Source organism: Polyodon spathula, chromosome 23 (assembly GCF_017654505.1).
Source record: "Polyodon spathula isolate WHYD16114869_AA chromosome 23, ASM1765450v1, whole genome shotgun sequence".
Classification (NCBI taxonomy): domain Eukaryota; kingdom Metazoa; phylum Chordata; class Actinopteri; order Acipenseriformes; family Polyodontidae; genus Polyodon; species Polyodon spathula.
Window position 1 is genome coordinate 26,054,792 of NC_054556.1, and position 23,036 is coordinate 26,077,827.

Genomic DNA, 23,036 nt, shown 5'->3' on the forward strand with positions numbered 1-23,036 from the left:
GCTTTTGCAGTGTTTTCATATCTTAAGTTCACTTTGAGACGCCTCTACACACACACACACACACACACACACACGACCCCTGTAGAGCAGCTCTCTCTCTCTCCTTGTCTCTCTGCGGGTAGCGGAGCCCCACCATCTGCCATTTTACTGTTAAAGATGAAAAACACACGTAAGATACTGCGATAGATGTGTTTGTATCAAAGCAGGTATTAAGAAACGCCATCATTTAGATCAATTGAATCGATGTCAAAGTGAAACGCGCCACCCACACAGAAAAGAATGATGTCATACTGTCTCTTGATACAGACTAATGGTTAGGTCCCCATTGCAGAGGCATCGGTTTAAGAAGGAATCTCCCCAGCCCTGTCCATATAGCCAACCCGGTATCTACAGACACGTGGGTTCGGACAGCAGGCAGAGCTGCTCACCAGTACAAAGGCAGGATCAAGTCGAGAGCCTGGACCACGGCACCAGAGGCGACCATCCACCGGTCCTGGAGAGCCGCAGGGTCTTCCAGTTCTCGTGTCAGTTGCTCAGTTCAACCAACTATTTTCGTTATTGGTCAACACGAACATTTTCCCCAGGTCTTTAACACGTGATGATGCAAAGACAGCCAGAAAACCTGCAGGATTGTGACTCTAACAGGGTCGACCACCACGCCACCAAAGATCATGGAGTATCCTGTCTGTTCGCTTTTATACCGGGAAGAGTACAATACAAGATCAATCTTAAAGGGCAGTTTTCAAAGGAAGCTAAAGGATTTTTAGTTAAGCGCTAAAATTACCTTTTTTCCACGTAACTGAACGCAGAGTTTGAAACAGTGCAAGGTGGACCTTTAGCTCCCTCTAGTGTCCAATTTCAATACTATAAGGCTAGATTTAAATGTCGTTTCTACTTTTTCATATAATTACATCAAAATTAAGACTGACACGTTTTATATATTTTTTTTGTAATCGTGTGAACGACCTGCAGTAAACAGCGCCGTTTAAACCATGGGGGGGCTTTTCAAGAAGAAGAAAAAATACAGTACAGTACCTTTCAATTGCGCTTGTCATTATACATGATCTCACATTCACTAGTATAGTACAACGCAGTGCATAAAATCATTGTATTGAGGTAGGAAAAGTTATTTTTAAACACGTGTTTCTGTGAATACAGATAGTTCGGCAAACCTCGTGTCTATTTAACATAAAGCACGATCTTCAGCTCATGCCAGTTGCCGGTTACGTTTCTTTCTTTCTTTTTTTTCCCCAAACATTCTGCAAATGTATAGAGAAGACCCGGAGGGGGGGGGGGTTCAACTTTTTGCGTCGCCGGATCCCCTACAGACAAAAACGTATTAATAAATACATGACTTTGTGTAAGAACATATTTTCAGGTTATCAAACAGGTGCAGAAATATTAAAGTCTTTAACTTGGTGGGAGGGGGGTCCTTTCGATGTCACTTTTTTTTCAAGCAGACACTACAATCATCCAGCCAGCAGGTGGCGCGCCGCGTTTTTCGCCCCTGAACATTTCAAGCTGTTTTTTTCGGTCTCAAACGCTCTTTGTGTCGCCCCTTGTTGTTTGAAGAAAAAAAAAGATTGATTTTCTTTTTCTTTTTTTTTTTTTATTATTATTATTATTATTATTATTTAAATATATTTCTACTGATCTTTCACCGTGTGTTGTGACAGGGGGACCATTCCAAAACGACACGAACTCGTTAAAGGGCCCCAAGAAAGTGGAGAAGGTTCATGTCGGTTGTTTAAGACTTTTTGTTTGTTTGTTTGTTTGTTTGTTTGTAGTTTCTATTTGTTTTCTGTTTTGGGGCCTGCATTCAGCTGAATCCTCGACGTCGCAGTGACTGCTCCAGGGGTTCAGTTTGAACGTGATTATTGGCGGAAGTGTTTGTTTTGATATCCTCACGGTTAGAACCTTAGCTTGGATTTAATGTTTCATTAATATTTAGCTCATGGTCTCCCACAGATGTGTTGCAATATCTTCTCCAATGCCAAACCCAACGGCAAGCCCCACGTAACACACTCTGTACTTTATTTAAAGTATGTATTTATATAGTAATCTCTATACTAAACACCTGTATGTAGACCAATTTATTTTGAGCAGTTTTAATGTGGCCCATCATTCAAGCCACAGTACTCCAACACAGTGTATGCCCTATTTCTTCTTCGTGGGGATTCACTGTAATTAATGTAGATGCCGTGCTGTTCACCCACCCAGTATCATCTGTTTTTAGTGAGTCTGTGTCAGACCTACAACAAAAGGTGTCACAACTTCAGTACCAGTTGGCAGCGCGCTGCATTGGGTGCTAGTTTTCTTCTTCCCCGCAGAATCAGCGAGACTGGGGGAGTCAAGGCAATTCAAAAGTAACGTGTAGAAGTACTGTATAATAATTACATTGCATCTAACCATAATGTGCGAGTTAGGGTTGTCAGAGATTACCACAGGAAGCCAAGATATCTGGTCCAAACTTCCTGGCTTTGCTCGTTGTACAGCTCTGTCATGTAAACTGAGCTCGTCAAACACAGTCTACATTACTGGTTTTTATACTGTCGGCATTTTGTGATTCTGTGAATAAAACCCAAATCCAGCCGCTGATCGTCCCTTTCTTTCTTTGCTTGATGCAGGTTGATAAAAATGCTGCACTGGTCGCCCGCTGGTACTACTGCGCTGTCACTCAGGAGAAGCTGAGCAGACCCGTTGTCTCCTGTGACCTGGGAAGGTAAGAAAACTTCACTTAAAAAACAGTAAGCCCTCAGGCAGTGTCAGGAATTACAGTAGCACACTACAGTAAAACCTGCCCAGTCTGGCTTTGTACTGGGTTACAGAGATACTGTGAAATATAATACTGCACCTGTAAAATACTATAACAGTACATAGAGTCGAAGTACTGTCCGGGTGTATCCTGTAATTCAAGCATTGCATTCATTGTACCTTCTCCATTAACTAAACAAGGATTTTACTGATCTCGTACCCGTGGGTCATGTGTGTATTTACAAAACATCCCTGATTATAAACTTACAAAAGAAAAAGCACCTGACTTGGTGCTGGACTGCACAGTCAGATTTACTCTGATTTTAGGCAGACCAGACTTGAAATTCGTGCCGGATTCCAGAATATACAGGTACCGGATTGTAGAGGGTGCAGCTGCATGAATTTCAACGAGGTCGTAGCTCAAAAATGATGCCGCATTTTACAGAATGCAGGTTTGTAAAAGGGCTTGATTAGACAGCTTTTACTGTAGTTAATGTGAGGTCTGCTTATTACAGTAGCTCTGGTGGTAACAGGCAGCTTGACTACCAGGTCACACAGAGATGCTCAATATTGTCTCTCCTTGTTTTCCAGGCTGTACAACAAAGATGCTATTACTGAGTACCTGTTACACAAATCTGCTGAAAGACCCAATATGGAGGTTGCAGTGCACATCAGGGGTATCAGGGTTCCTTATTACTTTCACAGAATTGTTACTCTGCTTGCATTTGTAAAATAAATTGAATTGATAGCATGCTAAAAGTGTTTTGTATCAATTTTATTCCCTGCTTTTCACTTCCACCACATGTGATGATGCCTGCTTTCCATTGATGAGTTAGGCAGAGTTTTGTTGATGTAAGAGACATCTGGAGATATACTTGAACGAAAACTAAGGGCAGGTGCTGGAGATGTGAAAATGGTCTTGTGTTTCCTCGGGATGTGAAGGTAGCTGAACCTGACTGATAATCCAGCCTGGCAGGGAGACAGCGGGAACACCAAGGGGGGGTCACTATGAGGACCTGCACCGCGCTTGCTATATCTGCCTTGTGGTCGGGCTGGAGATGAACGGGAAACACAAGTGAGTGCTGAAATGGGAACTGATGACTTCATGGGATGGATTTTCAAAACGGTAGCTTTGTGTAGAGTAACATTTGCTCCTCTCTCTTGTAGAAGCACATGCCCCACTGACTACCATGGTAGTGTCTCCATAATGGCATTGAATTTGGGTTAAATACAAGGCATTTGAAATGCACATTCCATCTAAGGTGTGTGTCTCGTGTGTGGTCCCAGCCAGGCAATGTGATCATTGTTAGGGTGGAAATAAGGCTCCCATTGCATAACAGTTTAATCTAATCTGGTTTTGCTATGAGTTTAATAACACACCTAAGCTTGCTACCTACTGTATAAACTGTGGCTAGTCAAGCTCGTATTAAAATCTGAGTTGGTGAAACAGCTATGCAATAGGAACCTTATTTCCGTCCCTGTGTTGTAATTCTTGATATGTATTTTATTTTGTGTACAACAGTAAGTTGCGCTGGGTAAGGGTGTCTGCTAATAAATAAATAATAGTAATACTAATGCCAGTCTTGTAACTATGGGACTAGTTTTCCTTGTAGTATAAAACATATGCATCAGTACCTACACATTTCAACTGCACATCCTGTCTATACTGAAAGAGCCATTCCTAAAGGACTGGGTATAAGGATGAAAAGAATCTGTTCAGATGAAAATGACTACAAAAAACAGAGAAAGGAATTAAAAATACATCTTAAGAAAAGAGGATACAAAGAACAAATTATTGAGAGAGAATTGAGAAAAGATGACAAACTCAATAGGAATGAACTACTTGAATATAAGAAAATAGTTTTTACAAAGTGTGAAGAACAAAACAGGGAGCTACATGAGTTTGAAGGCATGTGTACTCTGGGCTTAGTTTTGAGGTGCTGCAATGGGTTTTTTCTTTTGTAGAAACGTTTTCATACTGATTTTTGTACTTGATAACATTCAGTTAAAAATTCAATTGATGCCTGTGATGAATACGTTTCTGTGATTAATTAGCTGTCAACATTACTTTGATGTACATTTCAATATTAACTAAATCAATTTATTAATCAAACTGATAAATTATGTTACATACCGGTAATTGATTTATTAAAATGTCTGGATATACTGCTGTTTTATTGATTACAGGCTTGTCGTCTTAAAAGAATATTATTTTTGACATTCAAATTTTGCTGCTGATGTGTTTGCTTTTCAGAAGTTTTCTTTTGGTTAGTTGACGCAGCTGTGCACAAATAACGAAAATAAATCTGTCATATAAAGATAGCAACCTTGTATATTCTATATCATTTTATAAAATACGTAGGAGAGACAGGGACATCATTGTATAAAAGAATACAGAACCACCTATCAAATATAAGAAATAAAAAAGAAAATGAACCAATACTTCAGCACTTTACAAGGAACACACCATGGGTGACCTAAGTATGTGGTTTTAGAAAAAATAAAATTAGATAATGTACAGTGTAGAAGAATAAAACAAAATAAATGGATAGTTGGACAGATACCCTGATGGCTGCAGGTTTAACTAGAAAGGAAGGACTGTGAAATGTAATACTGCACCTGTAAAATACTATAACAGTACATAGAGTCGAAGTGCTGTCCGGGTGTATCCTGTAATTCAAGCATTGCATTCATTGTACCTTCTCCATTAACTAAACAAGGATTTTACTGATCTCGTACCCGTGGGTCATGTGTGTATTTACAAAACATCCCTGATTATAAACTTACAAAAGAAAAAGCACCTGACTTGGTGCTGGACTGCACAGTCAGATTTACTCTGATTTTAGGCAGACCAGACTTGAAATTCGTGCCGGATTCCAGAATATACAGGTACCGGATTGTAGAGGGTGCAGCTGCATGAATTTCAACGAGGTCGTAGCTCAAAAATGATGCCGCATTTTACAGAATGCAGGTTTGTAAAAGGGCTTGATTAGACAGCTTTTACTGTAGTTAATGTGAGGTCTGCTTATTACAGTAGCTCTGGTGGTAACAGGCAGCTTGACTACCAGGTCACACAGAGATGCTCAATATTGTCTCTCCTTGTTTTCCAGGCTGTACAACAAAGATGCTATTACTGAGTACCTGTTACACAAATCTGCTGAAAGACCCAATATGGAGGTTGCAGTGCACATCAGGGGTATCAAGGTTCCTTATTACTTTCACAGAATTGTTACTCTGCTTGCATTTGTAAAATAAATTGAATTGATAGCATGCTAAAAGTGTTTTGTATCAATTTTATTCCCTGCTTTTCACTTCCACCACATGTGATGATGCCTGCTTTCCATTGATAAGTTAGGCAGAGTTTTGTTGATGTAAGAGACATCTGGAGATATACTTGAACGACAACTAAGGGCAGGTGCTGGAGATGTGAAAATGGTCTTGTGTTTCCTCGGGATGTGAAGGTAGCTGAACCTGACTGATAATCCAGCCTGGCAGGGAGACAGCGGGAACACCAAGGGGGGGTCACTATGAGGACCTGCACCGCGCTTGCTATATCTGCCTTGTGGTCGGGCTGGAGATGAACGGGAGACACAAGTGAGTGCTGAAATGGGAACTGATGACTTCATGGGATGGATTTTCAAAACGGTAGCTTTGTGTAGAGTAACATTTGCTCCCCTCTCTTGTAGAAGCACATGCCCCACTGACTACCATGGTAGTGTCTCCATAATGGCATTGAATTTGGGTTAAATACAAGGCATTTGAAATGCACATTCCATCTAAGGTGTGTGTCTCGTGTGTGGTCCCAGCCAGGCAATGTGATCATTGTTAGGGTGGAAATAAGGCTCCCATTGCATAACAGTTTAATCTAATCTGGTTTTGCTATGAGTTTAATAACACACCTAAGCTTGCTACCTACTGTATAAACTGTGGCTAGTCAAGCTCGTATTAAAATCTGAGTTGGTGAAACAGCTATGCGATAGGAACCTTATGTCCGTCCCTTTGTGTTATTATTCTTGATATGTATTTTATTTTGTGTACAACAGTAAGTTGCGCTGGGTAAGGGTGTCTGCTAATAAATAAATAATAGTAATACTAATGCCAGTCTTGTAACTATGGGACTAGTTTTCCTTGTAGTATAAAACATATGCATCAGTACCTACACATTTCATCTGCACATCCTGTCTATACTGAAAGAGCCATTCCTAAAGGACTGGGTATAAGGATGAAAAGAATCTGTTCAGATGAAAATGACTACAAAAAACAGAATTAAAAATACATCTTAAGAAAAGAGGATACAAAGAACAAATTATTGAGAGAGAATTGAGAAAAGATGACAAACTCAATAGGAATGAACTACTTGAATATAAGAAAATAGTTTTTACAAAGTGTGAAGAACAAAACAGGGAGCTACATGAGTTTGAAGGCATGTGTACTCTGGGCTTAGTTTTGAGGTGCTGCAATGGGTTTTTTCTTTTGTAGAAACGTTTTCATACTATTTTTGTACTTGATAACATTCAGTTAAAAATTCAATTGATGCCTGTGATGAATACGTTTCTGTGATTAATTAGCTGTCAACATTACTTTGATGTACATTTCAATATTAACTAAATCAATTTATTAATCAAACTGATAAATTATGTTACATACCGGTAATTGATTTATTAAAATGTCTGGATATACTGCTGTTTTATTGATTACAGGCTTGTCGTCTTAAAAGAATATTATTTTTGACATTCAAATTTTGCTGCTGATGTGTTTGCTTTTCAGAAGTTTTCTTTTGGTTAGTTGACGCAGCTGTGCACAAATAACGAAAATAAATCTGTCATATAAAGATAGCAACCTTGTATATTCTATATCATTTTATAAAATACGTAGGAGAGACAGGGACATCATTGTATAAAAGAATACAGAACCACCTATCAAATATAAGAAATAAAAAAGAAAATGAACCAATACTTCAGCACTTTACAAAGAACAGGAATATATGTGGTTACCATGGCATCAAAAGCCTAAAATACACCCAGGGTTTGTTTTCAAACACGCTTCGTTGACAAAGGCATGTTAAACATACTGAAACGTTGGGAAGTTGGCTGTTTGAGCAAAAACTTATTTGTATATGTATAACATATTTTTATTTATGAATTCTTTTGTAGGTTTTGTTATCTTCAGACCTGTGGCTGCATGTTTTCGGAGCGTGCCGTATGGGAGGTTAAAACTGAGACTTGCCACAAGGTAGGAGAAAGTAATATTTTTTTTTTGTTTGTTCTGTATCAACAACTAACATGTTAAGTCTGTACTTAAACAAATAATAATCCAGATAGCCTTCAAAAGCATCTATTACTATCATTCTTTTTTGTGAAATTGTTCCTTAATAGGTATAATATTGACCCCACCCAAATATACGCAAACCCTATCCCTTCCCCATGGCTCTTAGGAATCCCTTCATAATATGGCCCATATTGTACTCCTTCAGAAAGATCTGTTCTAAATGTAGATAGACTAGTGAGAATGCTGCTTTGCATTTGTCCTTGACCTTGTTTCAGGTCGTAATGAATCTTTTCTCACTTGAGATACATAGCTGAATGTATTTGAATAAGAACTATACGTGTTCCCTCAAGGTCCCTGGGCCACTCTGACAAATTAAGACTAAATGGGGATTTCCTACAGGGAACCCACTCCATAACATTTCAAGACCAATTTTCATCTCGGTTGAGGGGGTTTTGGAAGGCAGAGACTAGCACACTCACTCAGGCTATTTCCAGGCAAATATTCTCATTCTATCCCTTGACGTACTGCTAGACTGGCAATTACTAACCAGGAGTCTTACTGATGTGTTTATTATGGGGAGTAAAGCTTGAAGGTTTCCACTGTTAAGAAGATCCCAGGCTTTCTATTATGATTACATATTTATTTTCCCACAAAGTTGTTCTCCATCCCCACAATACTGCAACTGCAACAGCCGGGTAGATGTGAGCATTCAGATCAGACCATAGAAAAGTTTGGGAACCCGTGTAGCCCATATTCTCAGCACTTTTATTGCTTTTAGATCGTTACTTCTGTTCTCGACTGTGTGCTGTGTGTTTGAGAGAAGATGTATCTCTGTAGTAAAGGGGCATGCAGCAGTTTGTTAATCTCTGACTCTCCTTTGGTTGTTCCACATCCTGTAGGACTAGATTGGAAATAAAAACGTGTAGAGCAAGATGTGGTATCTAGAAATTTTATTGATAAACATATATGTGCCATTGGCGAAATAGTGCACACTAATTAATCAAATGTGAAAGGTGGTAATAAATAATTAGTTTGCAAGAAGTACCTTCATACATCTCTTCCATTATTATTTATTTTTACATTATATCTTTATTATACACTGCTGTTGGTGGTATAATAAGGCTGTTCCCTTTTTGCAAGCGGTAAAAATATTTCAATTTCCACACAGTACTTAATCAAGCAACCCACTTAGTTAAATATAATTACAAATATATACATTGTTTTATTTCTGGGTTTAATAAAGCCCCCCTCTCTTGCTTTATTAAACTCTGAATGCCACTTGGGATACAAAAAAAATCCACCACGTTTGTTATTGTTTACCCTAAAATAGTAAAACTTCATTTTTTTTTTTAAATAAATAAATATTACTATTACTAATAATATTCAGTACATTTTCTACATTCCTGTTTTTTGGGGGCAAATGTAATTTGAAGTCTGCTGTATACACATTTCTCAGCATTGCAAGTAATCTTTCAGTTTATGAAGAAGTGCAATGCGTTTCAGTATGCCATTGTAATTTCTTTGGGTGTCTTAACCCTATGTTCCTTGTTTTAAATCTTGTAACAACGATAAATAAATAATACTACTAATCTGCTTGATTTCTGCTCTGCTAAGAAAGCTTTCAAAAAATCTTTCAAGTGGCTTCCTGTGTAGAAGCATATACAGAAGTGTTGAAGCTCATTCCGATGTAGCCCTCCTCCTGTAGCTGCCAGGCAGGGTTTATGGTGATGTTTGCCTGCTCCAGGACTTTAAGGCGGTGCCAGCGCTCCATGCAGACCACAGCAAGAGGATAGGTCTCCAGATCAAACTTGTTGGCAAACATGTTGTCCTGTTCTATGACCCATTTCAAGTCCCCAGGTCCATAAACACAGATGTCACGAATATAGTGCCCTGCAAATAAGAAACAAATGAGTCATGTTAGGCACCACACAAGGTTGCTGTTTTAAATCACAAGTATTATCAAGGGACAGTTTGACAGTGTCTCGCAAGTTTAAATCATGAAGCACAAATCAAATTTATAATCATGTGCCAGGGATGAATGTGGGACATAGATACACGGTACAATCCTTAACCAGTACGCCATTTCTCACAAATCTGTATCCCAAGACTGAGAGGGAGAAGGAGGCCTTTCATGAGCGCTCAAGTCACATTTTTATTTAAAAAAAAAAAAAAAAAAAAACAACCCTGTACCTTTACACCCGTCATGCACCATTTTTTCCTGGTCTCTCCATTTTATTGAGCGAATGTTGCCCTCCCATCCTGCTTCTGGGTTTGCTCCCGGAGCCCCTGATAAAAAAAAAATAAAAGCTTTAGATGCATCCTCTCAAATCTACTGTTCTGTACAGCCTGCAGTGTTTATTGACTTTTTTTTAACCCGTTACTGAGATATCAAAGAATAAAAAAAGCTGAGCGATAGTTAATTGAAAACTATGGATGTTCTATCTTGCGAAAGCAAAAGGAAGGAATGACAAGTATTGTCATCTGCGCAGACCTGTTGCACAACATTGCTGTTTTACCTGGTAAACGATTGAGTGTCACCCAGTAGTGTTCGTCTGGGCTGTAGGTGTCCTTGGACCACTCCAGCAGATCCTTTGCGCGCTGATCCTGTAGGACGAATTCTACAAATGGCCGTGTGAGAGAATAGTAAGCTGTCCCAAAGTAGAGGGCCAGGTCATGTGGGGGCCTCCCTTTCTTCAAGTTTAGCGGCTGCACGTAGGGGCCCTTTGGGTTCATTATCTCTTTGTGTTGGTTCTCTGTCCTATACCTCATGGTGTGTGGCTGCTTCACCCCAGGCGTTATACTCTTCCCCCTCCACTGCTCGCCCTGCAGCTTCTGAATTATCTCGTAGTTGGTTTTGGTGGGGAAGTCCTGACCGCAGAGATTTATGACATTCTTCCAGGTCGCCGGGAAGCGCACCAGGTCCTTCATGCAGTTAATGTCGGCCTGAAGCCGGGAGAATCCTCCATATACCACCTTCTCCGTGGTGGAAGCAAGGAAGACGTTAGGGAAGCAGTCAGCCAGACTCCTGACGGCAGCTTTGTAATCCTCGGATGACTTATTGTCCACATGGATGCAGTACACATTCTGAGGGGCGTAGATGGCCCTGAGCAACCTTACGAACATATCCAGCTCCTTGTGGATGGTTATGATGTAGGCCAGGGGGTACTCTTCCTCCTCTTTGCTTAGAGGGCTGGTAATGAAATGCAGGTCCTCTGCCAAGTGGGAGCAGTTCAGCTTGGCTCCCAACAGAAGCGATTCCAGTTTGTGGAGCTTCAGACATTCGCTCCCAAGCTCCTTGTCATCGAAAAGAGAGATGCACAGATCATTGGGGTGAATCCCGCACACTGCTTCCTCCGTTTGTGGGCTGGGCACCTTGGTCTTCATGTACATTAAGGTACAAAGACATATACCCAAACAGACAAGGAAACTTAGCTTGGCAGCATTAAGATGGATCATAATAGGTCAGCCCCACTTGGCGTTGCTAAAATTACCTGGATCAAAGAAAAAATAAAACAAAAATAAATGTTTTCTTTACTTGATACAATCGAAAATGTAATGTGCTTTAACAGTGCAATTGTATTAAAATAAATAACTATCAACCTACCTTTGTCTACATTAGCCCTCTGCCATTGTTTGATGACAAAAGTTGCATTGTTGCTGTGTTGTATTTTTGCAAACGTTTATGTTCTCTTCATAAAACTTCCCTCTTGTACTGTTTTGTTTTTACCCTTCTCAGTCACAGATGAATAGTAAACATGATGCACAAACCAGGCTACAGTAAAACACCAGGCCCTTAAAAGCCACCTTCTGGTTTAGCTGATAAGACCCTGAGGATTGTATCTCTAGTTAGGCCCTTTGGGTATTTAAGTTGAGTGTTTACTGTTTGAGAATTTTGAATAACTACAAGAGACCATCTTAATGAATTCCACTGGGGATTTCACTATGCATTAAAAAGGAAAAAAAAAAAAATCCTTCTATAGGTTGGCAACGCAGCTCCCAGTTCTGCGTCACGTGTGCTTTAACTGGTTTTGATTCTGTCGTGCTGTGACTGACTGAATTAAAACATGATTATGTTTAGCCTCCTTGCAGCATGTACGAGTGGGAATTTACAGTGAAAGTTCATTCGGTTTTGAAAAGAAAAAAAATATGTTTCTGGGGCCCCAGTTTATAGTTATGTACATTTCATTCATTCATTCATTTGTTCAATAAAATACGTGTATATCAAATGGGTCAGACCTGAACAAAAGTGTCCAGTCAAGGTCCTGTAAACCCCCATATTCCATTGCAGTATTATCAGAATGCTTATCCACAGTGTTCAATTAGCCACACCTTACACATGTTAACAACAGTACTGATGGGGGCATTCCTTTCATGATATTTTTAGATCGCAATTCTACTGTGGTCTGACTGGAGCTTGTTTTAAAAATATAATTACACAAAGAATAGCGTAAATCTTTTGAATTCTACACAATAAATCCAAGTGTCAAGCTAAATGCACAGTAAATTAGACTTAAGATTTGTGCAACAGTAATTTTTAGCAACGTTCCAATGCACTGCTGTCAGGATGTTATCTGAGATGCCATGGAAAGAAAGCATCACGGTTCATCAGTGCACAATGAAGTGTTATACTCCTTGTGCTTCTGTTGGAGCTTCTTATTATCTGGGTCTTTTAATATGCAATTCAGTGTCTTGGCGCGGTTTTGATTCAAATTAGGATGTGCTACTGCCAACGATCTACTTTTTAAAACCTGTTTTTGTGTTAAATCTGTACCTTTAACTGCATCTTATTTATTTTGTATACATATGCTTGTATTCCATCCTTGAAAATTACTCGATTCCATTTCTCCTTCTATATGTTCACAAGCATTGGCCCTTTGCCAAAAAAGCATTTGTGGTGTTGTACAGACAAAAAAATGTGACTGCAATTTGATGAACAAATAAATGCCATTTGATATTATTTATCGAGACTTCCATTACACAGGGGAAATGCAAGCGTGCTGTGGTATTTCTAAACTGGAAACTTGTCATGCATAATAGCCAAAAACATCTTGTAATCACAGGAGGTGGAAGCATCCTGTAATCAAACTGCTGTAGGCTTCAGTTTGAGGAGTTCACAACTGTAATATAAAGCAATAAAACCAGCCATTTGCTTTTGTCTGCACTGGGTAGAATTGTACTTGGCCTTTTCTCCACTGTAATATAATTTTACATTGTTTATAGCGCCTTTCATCACAGGGACCTCAAGGTGCTTTACAATATGATACAGAATTTAAAAGGCAAAGATAATTCCTATAAAACAATTTAAAAAGTCTAAAAACGATATATAGTCATTTTCTATAAAACTATTAAAGACTCAAAACGATATATAGTCTGATAAAATTGTGGTAAGTAAGCCATTTTATAAAGATGGGGTTTCAGTGTCATTTTAAAAGTAGAAAGGTTCTCTGCATTTGTGGCTGAAGATAGTAGAGCATTTCACAACACTGTGGCTTTACAAGAGAAGGCCCTCCCTCCTGCACCGTCTTTATTCACTCTCTGAACAACCAGCAGCCCTATGTATACTACGTGTCACTATTTATATGAATTTTGAAGTAGTCAAAAACCCATGTTGTAACGCAGCATACATGCAAAAATACCAATTTGTCCAGGGTCAGATTTTGTTCTAAACGTGGTTGACACATTAAGTATTTATTCTGTCCCCTGCAGCTGCACAAAGCAAGCCATAATAGTTAACCTGCAAACTCCTTTTATTCAGGCAGGGCCCTGTCTGCCCAGATTCCTTGCACCTGCCTATTTCATTTGCAAGCATCTAACCCTGCTAATGGCTCATCAAAACTATTCTCTGGACAGTCCAAAGTCCTCGTTGGTACACTGACCCCAGTTAATTTGTGTAATCTGTAGAGAAATTTTTGCTTCATTAAGTGAATATTTGTGATATTGTGCCACATTCATTTAGAATTAAGCAGTCTGCAGATTTCATCAGATTTTGGTGGTACAAAATGCAGTTTTCTTTATACTGGGTGTTCTTCTGGGGTAATTAAATTATATACCAGTGCCTATCAACAAATCTGAGAAAAAAAGGCTATGGGTGCAGCTTTCCCTGTATATCTTGATAATAACGTGTCATAATTCGGAAACCTAGTCAAATCTCAAAGTATTAAAACTAGCACAAGCATTGTCTGTAACATTTTAAAGCAGGTACTGAGATCCTGTAAAACACATGGTCGGTTTAGAAATGCAAATCAATACACAGCACTTGCTGCTAACAGCTGAAGGGGAAAAAAAAGGTTTAAAATTGTTTTATTTAAATCTCACCTGATGAAAATGTTAATCCCAGTCCGAAAGGAAAGATTGAATATTAGCAGCAGGTGCGTAGGAGCAACATGATTCAGTGACTCAGCAGTCAGTCAGTCAGCTGGCCTGTGCCTTTGTTTCTATTCTTAAATATTAAAAAAAATCCCACTTAAATATTCAATGCTGCTCTGTATCAATATATTCCTTCAGCTTTTCGCTTCCTCTGTTTTCACCTCTTGCTCCAGATGTTTTGTTTGCTGTTGTACATGAATACTGTCTTCTTCTTTCTTTCTTTCTGCCTGACTTGTTTATTGGTAGTTTCCTCATGAGGCTGGGGGTGTGTTTTAAAACTAATGTCTTTAACCCAATTAAAAGAGAATAAGTCACCCAGTCATCCAGCGGGTACATTCTCTGTCTCTGAAAAACTGTGTGTGTGTGTGTGTCCTCACTTTTGTATATTTTAATTTGTCACATGCAGTTGTTCATTCAATAAAGCGTAGCATTGGTTGCTGAGTAATAAATCTGTATGTATATTGTAACCTCTCTCTCTCTCTCTCTCTCTCTCTCTAACGTGTCTTTCTCCCCTCGTCCATGTGCAGCGAGGCTGGTTTGAGATTATTTAACTTGTCTCTTGGGTTTGGAGTGAGAGTGTCTGTAAATACAGTACATGCACCCACCACTGCCAGGCAGAGTGCTAGAGCTTAATGATTAAATAACCTCTGGTTGACCCTACATTTGAGAGGGGGGCAGTTTTATTTTTTGCTGTTTTGGTTCAGATGGTTCTACATTATGGGCATCCTGTGCAATATGTGTAATATTCAGCACATACAGGGTGAGAAGTGTTGCGCTTTCCCAGCATTCAAATTATGATTTATTTATTTCAAGTGAAAAATGAGATAAAACACACACTGGTTTTAGCATCATCCCAGTTGAAACCGGAGCTTTGTAAAGTAAAAGGCAGCCAACTGCATTCCAGAAACCCCTCCGTGTTGTCCGACAACATAAAATAGCAGCCACACAGGGTAAGGGGCAGTTTTTCATCCTGCATGTTGCTGTTCTACGTGGTGTGCTAACCTCAACATCAGGACAATAAGGGAATTAAAAAAAAAAAAAACACTTGTGTCATTTATCGCTTTTATGACTCTTGTTGGATTATGGCCACCCTTGTGTACGTTTCTTTATGCTTTTGAAACTTGTTTGAAGTGACCCAGCTGTACAAAATATGTAGAATTTACAGACAATTGTTCCCTGGCCCCTATCGCAGTGAGACTCTCAACCACCTACTGTAGCAACACACAGCGTGTGTCCTTTATTGGCTGAATTCCTTGAGGGTTAGCAATGCCCTTCAAGGGGACATAGCAGCTATGTAAATGTTCCTTCATGCTGCTGCACTTTAACTAATCTGACTAATCCTGGTAATCATTTCTTTGTGCCGCCTAGGGAGCAAAAGGTCTGCTTTCTCTGGGACACATTGTATCCTGGGGACTACTCAGTTGAAATGTGTACCTCTAAATTGATTGGGTTTTGCTCATTTTTTGGCCTGATATGGCCCCTATGACTTTGTTTAAAGACACATACGTGTACTATTGTGTACTTATACATATTATTGAGGAGTGTTTGAACTTTCACTGAAGTTGTTATTCCAGGCAGGGGGTATTGTTAATGAATGTGTCCACAAATGAACACTGGCAGTAATGGAACAATCTATCAGTAAAAAGCTTCCAAGCTGTAGATTAGAAGTAAATATGTTGAGATATAGTATCGCTTTCTGTATTACAAGATAACATGTTTAGGGCTTGCGTAAGTGCATTCTTCCTTTGTCTGTCCCTATTAATAATTATTTATAATATTTTATTTTATCAGTACCTGAAAGGGATGATTTTATGTTTTCATTTTACTGCAGATGTGGATCATATTCAAAAAGCATGAGTGAGCCAGTCAATGCATAATGTTCCACCACATTGGGGAGATCAAATATCTGTTAGAATGTCAAGGAGTAGAGTTCGTATACACTTAGACTGCATGGTTTCCCATAATAAGACAAAATGGAATTGACTCATTAACGATCCATAATTAAGAGCATTCTGTTAATGACTTTCCCACATTTTCTGCACTAATAATAAATGCATGCTGCTTTTTGTGTTGTTCATATAGTTTGCACTGTGTGTGCATGTGCTGCGTTAGCATCTACAATTGTAGATTCACAAGCTTTTTTTTTACTGCGGATAAATTCGAACAACGCTCTGTCAAACTGAACGCTGCCCCTCTTTAAATACTAGTTACTATTCTTACCTATGTACTGTTTGGAGTTTTATTCTGATATAGTAACACATGCTCATTCTAATGTTATTTTTATACCCATATTCAGTCAGATGTTCTTCTCCGTTTCTACTTTCCAACATCTGTGCTTGTAGTTCACATAGCTGCATACCTGTGTACAATGAAGGAACTGTGTAAACAAGTGAGCCTAACCTGACTGTTGTACAATACTCACAATAGAGCCTTGGGCTGGGAATGGTCAGAGACAGAACAATTGACCCATTCTCTTAATATTTGTTACATAGATGTATTCTGTGTTTCTGGCCAATGACACAGAGCACACATGCTGCCTTTACAGCTGGGACACGGCCGTTTTATATGACTCTTTGTCGGGTTCCATTGCTGGAGTGGACCAGCGAATGAATGCAGTTCAAAAGGAAGCGTTGCCCTTCAACCCTGTCATCTCGTACTGGTATCTGGATATTTAGTCTTTTTTTACCAAGCGGATGTCATTTGAAACGGTGTCTCAGTGAGTGGAGAGGGGAAGCAGGGTATTTGCATTTCAAGGTGTGAACATTGTTTTCTTTGTTTTTGTTTACGAATATGTGTTGAAATAATACCTGCTGCTGATACGCCACCCTTACCTGCAGCTGTGGGAAATACGCCTGTGTGTTTTTAAAGAGGAGGTGATATCAGGACATTTAGTGAGGTAACAAGGTGTTCTGTTTCAAGGCTACTGCTGCTGTTCCGGTACTTTTCTCAGGGCAGTGTGTGTGTTTGTCTCTATAGGGAAATGTGTGTATCTGAATGAGATGTTTTGTTTTTCTTCCTCTAGTTCGGCGACCCGTTTCAGAACAGCGACATTGTGATTCGCAACGGGAGCAAAGAGGAGGTGGAGGAGCTCCGTAAGGGGATGGAAGAGGTGCGAGCCAAAGAAAAGCTGGGAAAGGTACAAAGCAATATTGAGTGATACTGATGTCACAGCAGTAATGGGTTCCAGAGCTGTGTGAACTACTGTCTCCTGTGGAGGAGAGCAGCAAGAAAGTTTTGCTGTATGTTTGTTTATTTAAATTGCATAGTAATATAACAACATGCAAATCTGTTCTTGGACAGATTATATTAGACACCTAACTTAAGGTAACTTATTTTATTCCTTCAAATTTAAGATGCAGTCCAAATTTATCACCCTCCAATTTGAGTGAAAAAAACAACAACTTTATGGCACTTGAATGTTCTTGTTTCAGAAATCCAAGGCAGCTGAGAGACAGACAGACAATTCAGTAAATGTATTTCCGTATATTACAGGGGCCTGTTTCGAGTGTGTAGCCTGTTCTGGATACGGTGGTTTGCATAGTTTAATGCTGGGAGCTGGTTTGTAAATGTTGCTCCTGAGCCACAGAATGGTGCTGTTAACCAAGCAGTGAGTGACAGTGGCAAAATTGAAGAGAATGCCTGTGACTGCATTTGAAGACAGTCCTGCCTCTCTCGAGCCATCATGCACACCACGTTTTCTTGATCTTTTTGCAACAGTTTTGGGTTTGTGTCTTCAACAGTCCTGTTATATATTGACTTTTGATTTTTTTTTTGTAATATGTTGTTTTTATTTAACCAGATAACCCTGGCCCCTCTAAAATTATGAAAAATTAATTCAAGACAGCCACTAGAAATAAATCCGAAGACAACATTGCATCAGGCGAGTCATTAATTGGGCATGTAACCAGTATGATGTAGTTTTAGTGGCAGAATTGTATGGCTTGCTGACCTCACTACACCTTTTTAATTGTGTAGAAGATTGCCTGATCAGATTTTTGTAATTGAATGCTTTTTAACTTAGTAGACAGTTGAAGATGAATGTGTCCTTGCTCTTTCAGCCCCTGAGCCTTCCAGTTCAACAGCAGTGTCCATAAAACCTGTTGCAACTGCTGGCAGCAAGAGGCTGTTCTCGGGACGTGATGAGAAGTCGGAGGCTTACAAATCCCTCTTCACCTCCCACAGCTCTGCGAAGCGCACCAAGGAGCAGATGTCCAACTGGGTCACTCACACGCCTTACCACTTCTAAAACTAAACTGTGACCCTGCTCAGTGGAGCTGACCTCCTTGTACCAAATAACGACAAAAACTAAACAGAGAGATGCATGCCTTTTTAGACTGCCGTAGTTTAGGGGATGGGAAAAGCCAGCTTTTGTTTGTTAGGGATAGCACATTGCTTGTGTGTGTGTGTGTGTGTGTGTTTTTTTTTTTTTTTTGCTATGCTAATTGGAGTTTAGGAAGAGCCAGTTAGGACCCGGCTGATATGAATGTTACATTTAAGGATTTCTGTTCTAATATCTCGTGCGATAGCCAGCCCTGTTGGAGGTGTGTTGCATATACGAATCCAGCTGGTAAAGCCATTCACAGCTCACTGGTGAACAAGGAGTGGACAAGACTATTTATTAAATCAAAATAATTTAAATAACAAAGGAGTGAAGTCAATACAGTGGCATCAAACCCAATTACTGCAACAAACTAGAGCACGCTGTGCAATGTTAGGACTAAGTTTGTCAGCTTTTAATGCTGAGTGTGAAAATGAATTCATCCTTTCTATTGTACTTTCTTACAAATCTTATTTCACTGTCCCCTTTGCTAAAAAAACAAACAAACAATAAATGAAATATCTTTGTTTTGCTGCAGACTGTTTGGTATGTATGTGCTGATTTGAGAATAGAATGTAAAGTTTGAGTCTGAAGTATTTCCTCGCAGTTGCATACACGTCTATTGGTCTAAGTAAACCAAACTTGGCATCCGATAAACACAGTAGGGTTTGCTGCTGATACTATAACGACTGGAAATGCAAATGATCATAAGAACATAAGAAAGTTTACAAACGAGAGGAAGCCATTTGGCCCATCTTGCTCGTGTGGTTGGTAGTAGCTTACTGATCCCAGAATCTCATCAAGCAGCTTCTTGAAGGATCCCAGGGTGTCAGCTTCAAAACAGCATTACTGGGGAGTTGATTCCAGAACCTCACAATTCTCTGTGTAAAAAAGTGCCTCCTATTTTCTGTTCTGAATGCCCCTTTGTCTAATCTCCATTTGTGACCCCTGGTCGTTGTTTCATTTTTCAGGTCAAAAAAGTCCCTTGGGACGACATTGTCAATACCTTTTAGAATTTTTAATGCTTGAATTAGGTCGCCACGTAGTCTTCTTTGTTCAAAACTGAACAGATTCAATTCTTTTAGCCTGTCTGCATATGACATGCCTTTTAAGCCCGGAATAATTCTGGTCGCTCTTCTTTGCACTCTTTCTAGAGCAGCAATATCTTTTTTTATAGCGAGGTGACCAGAACTGAACACAATATTCACGATGAGGTCTTACTAGTGCATTGTACAGTTTTAACATTACTTCCCTTGATTTAAATTCAACACTTTTCACAATGTATCCGAGCATTTTCTTAGCCTTTTTTATAGCTTCCTCACATTGTCTAGATGAAGACATTTCTGAGTCAACAAAAACTCCTAGGTCTTTTTCATAGATTCCTTCTCCAATTTCAGTATCTCCCATATGATATTTATAATGTACATTTTTATTTCCTGTGTGCAGTACCTTACATGACAAATGACATTTAATAGAGAAAAGTGTGTCTGCCCAGTTCTGAATCTTGTCTAGATCATTTTGAATGACCTTTGCTGCTACAACAGTGTTTGCCACTCCTCCTACTTTTGTGTCGTCTGCAAATTTAACAAGTTTGCTTACTATACCAGAATCTAAATCATTAATGTAGATTAGGAATAGCAGAGGACCTAATACTGATCCCTGTGGTACACCACTGGTTACCACACTCCATTCTGAGGTTTTTCCTCTAATCAGTACTTTTGTTTTCTACATGTTAACCACTCCCTAATCCATGTACATGCGTTTCCTTGAATCCCAACTGCGTTCAGTTTGAGAATTAATCTTTTGTGCGGGACTTTGTCAAAAGCTTTCTGGAAATCTAAATAAACCATGTCATATGCTTTGCAATTATCCATTATCGATGTTGCATCCTCAAAAAAATCAAGCAAGTTAGTTAGACAAGATCTCCCTTTCCTAAAACCATGTTGACTGTCTCCCAGGACCCTGTTACCATATAGGTAATTTTCCATTTTGGATCTTATTATAGTTTCCATAAGTTTGCATATAATAGAAGTCAGGCTTACTGGTCTGTAGTTACCTGGTTCAGTTTTGTTTCCCTTTTTGTGGATCGGTATTATGTTTGCAATTTTCCAGTCTGTCGGTACCACCCCTGTGTCAAGAGACTGCTGCAGGATCTTGGTTAGCGGTTTGTAAATAACTTCTTTTATTTCTTTGAGTACTATTGGGAGGATCTCATCCGGCCCAGGGGATTTGTTTATTTTAAGAGCTCCTAGTCCCTTTAACACTTCTGCCTCGGTTATGCTAAAGTTATTTAAAACTGGATAGGAACTGGATGACGTGTGGGGCGTGTTGTCAGTATCTTCCTTTGTAAAAACTTGTGAAAAGTAATCATTTAATATATTTGCTATTTTTTTTTTCTTCCTCTACGATTTTGCCATTTGTATCTCTTAAACATTTAACCTCCTCTTTGAATGTTCTCTTGCTGTTGTAATATTGGAAAAACATTTTGGAATTGGTTTTAGCTCCCTTAGCAATGTTCATTTCTATTTCTCTCTTGGCCTTTCTAACTTCCTTTTTGACTTCCGTTTGCAGTTCAGTGTACTCTTTCTGCGTACTTTCTTTTTGGTCCTTTATTAATGCTCTATGAAGTGCCTTTTTTCACTGAATATTTTTTTTTATTGATCTATTAAACCATTTGTCTACTTTAGGGATGTAATTGTTTTGCGCCTCTAGTACTACATTTTGAAGAACAACCATCCTTTTTCTGTGGGTGTTTTCTCTATTTTACTCCAATCTACTTCTGTTAGTCTCTGTTTCATACCTTCATAGTTTGCTTTTCTAAAATTGTAAACCTTAGCTTTAGTCTTTACTTTTGGGGTTTTCAAAAACACTTCAAGTGAGACCATGTTGTGGTCTGAGTTTGCCAGTGGTTCTATGACCTCTGTTTTAGTTATTCTGTCTTCGTTATTTGAAAAGACTAAATCAAGGCATGCCTCCCCTCTAGTTGGTGCCTTGACAAATTGTGTTAGGAAGCAGTCATTTGTCATTTCCACCATTTCTATTTCATCCTTCATGCTACCCACCGGGTTTTCCCCCATTTTATATGGGGAAAGTTGAAATCCCCCATTAGTATGGCTTCTCCTTTGCTACACGCATTTCTAATGTCATTCTATAACAGATTATTTTGCTCACCGTCTGAATCTGGCGGTCTATAGCATGCTCCTATTATTATGCCCTTTGAATTTTTGTCCGTTGTTCTGACCCATATTGATTCGGCTTTATTTTCTTTGTCCAGGTTTAACCCCTGGGCTTCAAGACTGTTTCTTATGTATAGCGCTACCCTTCCTCCTCTTCTGTCCTGCCTGTCTTTCCTATACAGTGTATACCCACAAATATTATATTCGTCCCCATCACTCTCAGATAACCACGTTTCTGTAACACCTATCACATCATAGTTACCTGTTAGTGCAGTAGCTTCAAGTTCTAGAATTTTGTTTCTGATACTTCTAGCATTTAGATAAATACATTTAATGGTTGTCTTACCTGAGTTGTTGTTCTTGTTTTGATGCGGTCTCCCTTCTATTTTTTTGTTGATTTCGCCCCCCCTTCCTTTCTAGTTTAAATGCTTCTGAACCTGCTCGAAGATCTTTTCTCCAAGTAGACTGGTTCCCTTGTTATTTAAGTGCAGTCCGTCCCATCTATACAGATAGCCCTCGCTGTAGAATGTGGTGCAATGATAAAGATAGGTGAAGCCTTCCCGTGTGCACCACGTCTTCAGCCAGGCGTTTTGATTAATTATTTCCAGCTGTCCATATGGTCCTTTGCAAGGTTCCGGTAGTATACCAGAAAATACCACAGTTTTGGTTTTCTCTTTTAATTTCCTTCCTAGCTCTCTGAATTTGTTTTGCAGGGATTTTGGTCTGTCTCTTTCAATGCTGTGTGTACCAATGTGGGTGTCTACCACCGGGTCGTCTCCTGTTTGTTGCAGGTTCCTGTCCACATTCTCAGTGATGTGCTCGGCCGAGGCTCCCGGAAGGCAGCACACTGTTGTAGTAATGGAGTCCAAACTGCGAATTGAACTTGCTGTTTTGTGAGACCCCCACGCCCAAGCTCAGTCAGCTATACTGGAGTAGTGGTTACATGCTGTTGGAGGACAGCCACAGACTGTTCATCATTCCTAAAACATGCTGCACACCTGCTGGTTAAACCTACTGATGCTCCAGTGAGGAAGTGGAAAGTACTAGCAGTCTCTCAACCCCGACTGTCTGGTTCCTGGAAATGACTCGCTAATATTTAAACAATTTCAGGAAGTTAACGAGTCGCTATTGCGTCATAAATTCATGAACGAATC

At 39.4% G+C, this 23,036-nt stretch overlaps 1 protein-coding gene and 1 pseudogene across 2 annotated transcripts; one reads left to right on the forward strand and one right to left on the reverse strand.

The window, feature by feature from the left end:
• The first annotated feature begins 1,668 nt into the window (after positions 1-1,668).
• LOC121297939 lies at positions 1,669-19,472 on the forward strand (annotated as a pseudogene).
• LOC121298053 (beta-1,3-galactosyl-O-glycosyl-glycoprotein beta-1,6-N-acetylglucosaminyltransferase 7-like) lies at positions 8,958-22,271 on the reverse strand. Of its 2 annotated transcripts, none has more exons than XM_041224808.1 (4): positions 22,229-22,271; positions 10,539-11,513; positions 10,213-10,308; positions 8,958-9,912 (listed from the first exon to the last, which is right to left on the reverse strand). In XM_041224808.1, the coding sequence occupies exons 2-4, from the start codon at positions 11,476-11,478 to the stop codon at positions 9,656-9,658; spliced, it is 1,293 nt and encodes a 430-aa protein (XP_041080742.1). In that variant the 5' UTR covers positions 11,479-11,513; positions 22,229-22,271; the 3' UTR covers positions 8,958-9,655. The 2 variants fall into 2 exon arrangements, with proteins under 2 accessions (XP_041080742.1, XP_041080741.1); XM_041224807.1 differs by lacking the exon at positions 22,229-22,271 and adding an exon at positions 14,338-17,376.
• Positions 22,272-23,036: the final 765 nt, after the last annotated feature.

Excerpts from the sequence above, each read along its gene's own strand:
- LOC121298053 (XM_041224808.1), bottom strand. The coding sequence starts at position 11,478 with ATGATCCATCTTAATGCTGCCAAGCTAAGTTTCCTTGTCTGTTTGGGT. Across the intron at positions 10,309-10,538 it reads GACACTCAATCGTTTACCAG|GGGCTCCGGGAGCAAACCCA; the intron begins GTAAAACAGCAA and ends TTTTTTTATCAG. Across the intron at positions 9,913-10,212 it reads GGTGCATGACGGGTGTAAAG|GGCACTATATTCGTGACATC; the intron begins GTACAGGGTTGT and ends TCTTATTTGCAG.